The sequence below is a fragment of the Belonocnema kinseyi genome, chromosome 2 (assembly GCF_010883055.1).
Source record: "Belonocnema kinseyi isolate 2016_QV_RU_SX_M_011 chromosome 2, B_treatae_v1, whole genome shotgun sequence".
Lineage (NCBI taxonomy): Eukaryota > Metazoa > Arthropoda > Insecta > Hymenoptera > Cynipidae > Belonocnema > Belonocnema kinseyi.
Window position 1 is genome coordinate 133,126,416 of NC_046658.1, and position 4,039 is coordinate 133,130,454.

The window sequence follows — 4,039 nt, forward strand, 5'->3', positions numbered from 1 at the left end:
AATTCATCTTTTAAATGGAATTTTTACCGTTTCGTTAAAAATGCATGTTCTTGGTTGAAGATTTCACCATTTTTTTTATTCTTTGAAAAATCCACTATTTGTTTAAAAATTCCTCTCCCTTGTAAAAATACAGTAATTTTATTCCAACAGATACAATTTCTTCTGAATATTTGAATTTATAACTGTAACTATAAATTATTTAGTACAGACCCTACTTTATTGAATGTCGGTAAAAAATGTCCCGACAAAAGCCCTTGACAAGTGGCGCCTCTGTAAGTAGCTGGAGGAACTACAACTCGTCATAACCCCAAACGAAAAACATCGCAGGTTTCTAGTTTTCTACACGGGTTTGGCAAAGACGGAAGAGGTGAACTAGTGTGGTCGGTTACAGGTGGTAATTTTGAGAATCGTTCTGCTTCGCGAGTGTCTCCTCGATCTTCGAATTCACCGCCCGAGCGTAAACTTGCAAGTTCCAAGTGCCAAAATTGTGGGCGTATCCGAAATCGGGAAAAAACTATCCGGGACACGACTAAGATTCTGCGCGTGTTTATCCATCTCCGGATGGAAATCGAGCCAAAAGCATTCAAAAGTGATCCACAGATAATGGTGTGTCTTTGACTGGTCTCACTCTGAGCGAGCAAAATCTCAAGTCTGATTACTAATCGCGGTGAGTCACGATTATCTCACGATGAGAGTGTCACAAATACCTCCCTCCTTTCGCGCTCTCATTTCCGAAACTCGTCTCTAATTCGAAAACCGATTCGCGATTAAAAATGTGTGACTCAACGGATACTTACGCCCAAAAGCTAGGTTATCTGACACTCGAGAATGACACTAGCGGACGTTTGGGGTCTCGACCCGAGGCTCAAGTCCCAAGATCCTCAGCCTCGAAGAGTTTCGTCGAGTCCACTGACACCTGTCCTGCCGACTACAAGATGTACGAACGTGACAACATGGCTAGATTCGCTGTTCCGAAACCCCTCGAGAATCATGTCCAGACTCGTCCAAATCAAGCTCCGGTCTACGAAAACATCGACTACTACCCTCAGCAACCTCAAACCTATCCTCCCTATTACCATCCCGTCGAATCGAGAAAGAGTCCTCGGAACAGTCCCCGAGGTTCCCTCGCCGAATCGTACGACGGAGGCTTCAGGAAGGCCCAGCCCCAGGTGCCGGCAGGAAATCGTTACCATTCCTCCTCCCCCGCGAAGGAACTCCCTCCCTACGAGGCTCCTCCGGTCTACGAAAACATCCAGGAAGTCCACTTTCAAGATTCCAATCGTCCGGGTCCTCAGATTCCCCCGAATTATTACCCGGCAAATATCAATGGCGGGGACTATGTTGTTATGACGGGGAAATCCCAAGGGCAGAGAAATACCCAAGGACTGGGCTCTTCCTATCAGCAGAGAGCTCGAGGACCAAGTTACGACGGTTCCAGTTTGCAACGTTCTTGCTCCGAAAATCCGCCCTGCTTGAGGTATTTGCCGGGGAGTAACTCGTCTTTCGTTGATAGCCAGTCTGGCAGAAATGCCTACGTTCCACCTTCTGAGCTCCAGCGGGGTCATCAACAAATTACGTAAGGTCCTTTGTTTTTGTTTTCAAACTCGTCTCCTATTGTGTACACTAGGGTGGTCCTTCTCGCAGAGGTCATCCATAAACCGGATAACTGAGAAATGATCGTGAATTTATTCTTTTCACCGGGAACTTTACAAATTTTTAGCCGAAAAAAATCTCTTAAACTTTTATTTTTAACGTTTTTTAAATAATTAGTTTAATTGTGGTATTTCTCAATTATAATATTCAGTTTAGAATACATTTTTTATTTTTAAGCGTACATTTGAATTAAAAGAATTTTTTAATGCAATTTTAAAGACTTGAACAATTATCTGTCCAAGTTCGAGTTCAACAGTTTTTTAAATAATTAGTCGAATTGTAACCTTTTTCAATTCTTCAATTTAAAGTCTTATTTTTAAGCGTGTATGTTTAATTTAAAGAATTTTAAATGCAGTATTGAAGTTGAAAATTGTTGATAAAAAAAAGTATTATTTTACCAATTAAAAATGTAAATAAATAATTTTTTTAATGGATCTGTAATTTACGTATTAAAAAATAAACAATAATTTATTTGATGAAACGATTCTAAATTCGTTCAAAGTTTCAAAATTACCAAATTTTTACTACTTTAATTCGAAAGTATTAGTCATTAAAAATGTGAAATTTTATAAACTATTTTCAAAGTCATGTTAAAAAAAAATCCAACGACAAAATTTAGACCAAAACGAACAAACCAAAAACTTCTATTGTAATCTGGAAAAAAATTATTATTTTCGGACAAAAATAAAAAAGAGGAAAGAAAAATGAGAAATTGGATTTTATAATAATAATAATAATATAATAGGATTTTTAATTTGGATTTTAATCTAATTTCAAATTTCTTAAAATTTAAACTATTTTCAACTTAAAAATAACTTAATAATATATTCGGAATTAATGGCTTTTATTAAATTAAAAATATTCAGGGTGGCCGCTGGGCCGGGAAACCGGAAAAATCTGTTTACGTTCGATTTAAACAGTTTTTAAATAATTAGTTAAATTGTTATGTTTTTCAATTATGCTATTTTTAAGCTTACGTTACTAATTTAAAGAATTTTTAAATGCTTTCTCAAAGACTTGAACATATAAAAAATAAAAGCCTTTGTTTTTGACAATTTTGGATAAAAACATTTTTATTTAATAAATAAATGATTTTTTAAAATTTATCTGTACTTCAAGCAAAAAAAAGTGAACAAAAACGATTTTAAACAGTTCAAAATTAAACAATGTTCAGATTTTAACGTTAAAACTTAAACGGTTTCAATTTGAAAGTTTTAGTCATTAAAAAAATGTGAATTTGTGATTGAAAGTTTATAAACTATTTACAACTTAAAAATAACTATAATAATATATTCTTAATTATAGGATTTTATTAAATTTAAAATATTGTTTGAGTCCAAAATATTCAATTTTTAATTCATTCAATTTGAAATTTTTATTTAAAAAAAAGAGATTAATTATTGAATAATTATCAGTATCTGAATTTTTATTTGAGACAACCAAATTGAAACCAAATATTTAAAAGTAAAGAATCTTTAACTGAATTGTTTGACATAGAAAACCTGAGATCGTTAAAATTTCGAAGAGCCTTTAAACTTTGAACGTTACAATTTTAATTGCTGTATTTGAAAAATTACTTAATTTGTAAGTGAAATTTTTTAATTTTGATGTATAATCTGGCAGAAATGCCAGATTAACTGAGCATTTTATGAGCATTTGTAGAAAAAAATTTGAGTAATTTTAAGAGATATTTAGGAGTTTTAAAAAGATTAAAAATTATCATGCAAATTTTAGATAGTTTTCTTAAAATCTTCCAGAATCTTGTTTGAAAATTTTGTTTAAATATTTGAAAAACTTTTTAAATATTCTTTCAAAATTATTTTTCATAATGAAAAATTATTATTTTTAATTTTCCTAGGAATCTTAAGAAAATGTTTTTATTCTTTTGAAGCTTTTCATTTATGCGTCCAAATTCAAAAGAAACTTTATAAATTTTGCAGGAATTTCTGAAAATTGTAAAAAAAAAATTCAATTAATTTTGACAGATATTTAGAAATTCTGAAAAAATTTCCGAAATAATTTTTAATTTAAAACAACTTCTAGATTTCTTAAGATTTTGAAATCGAATTTTAAAGCTTTCCAAGGATGTTTAAACTATTTAAAAGAAAATAATTGGATTTCTAATTTAAGAAATGTACTTGAAGTTACGAACGTTCATTTGAACGAAATTAAAAAAAATTATTTTTCAATTTTTTTTTCCTAAATCAATTAGGACGGCAAAAAAAATATTCTGTCGGAAAGAATTGTCGAATAAAAATTTTTTTAAGGGGTTACCTACCCTTAGACATCACCCATTATTTAGACCTGCCTAATGCAAGTTTGATTGTCGATATTTGAAAATATAAAGACGTCCAAAATTCTCTTTTTTTAATTCAATAATTATAGA

At 31.7% G+C, this 4,039-nt stretch overlaps 1 protein-coding gene across 2 annotated transcripts in view; it reads left to right on the forward strand.

The window, feature by feature from the left end:
- Positions 1-751: 751 nt before the first annotated feature.
- Positions 752-4,039, forward strand: part of LOC117167907 (LIM domain-containing protein jub) — a 68,849-nt gene continuing 65,561 nt past the window's right edge. For both annotated transcript variants that reach the window (XM_033353148.1, XM_033353149.1), the window contains exon 1: positions 752-1,576. In XM_033353148.1, coding sequence (XP_033209039.1) covers positions 774-1,576 — 803 coding nt within the window. In that variant the 5' untranslated portion in view covers positions 752-773. The remainder of the gene's footprint in view (positions 1,577-4,039) is intronic.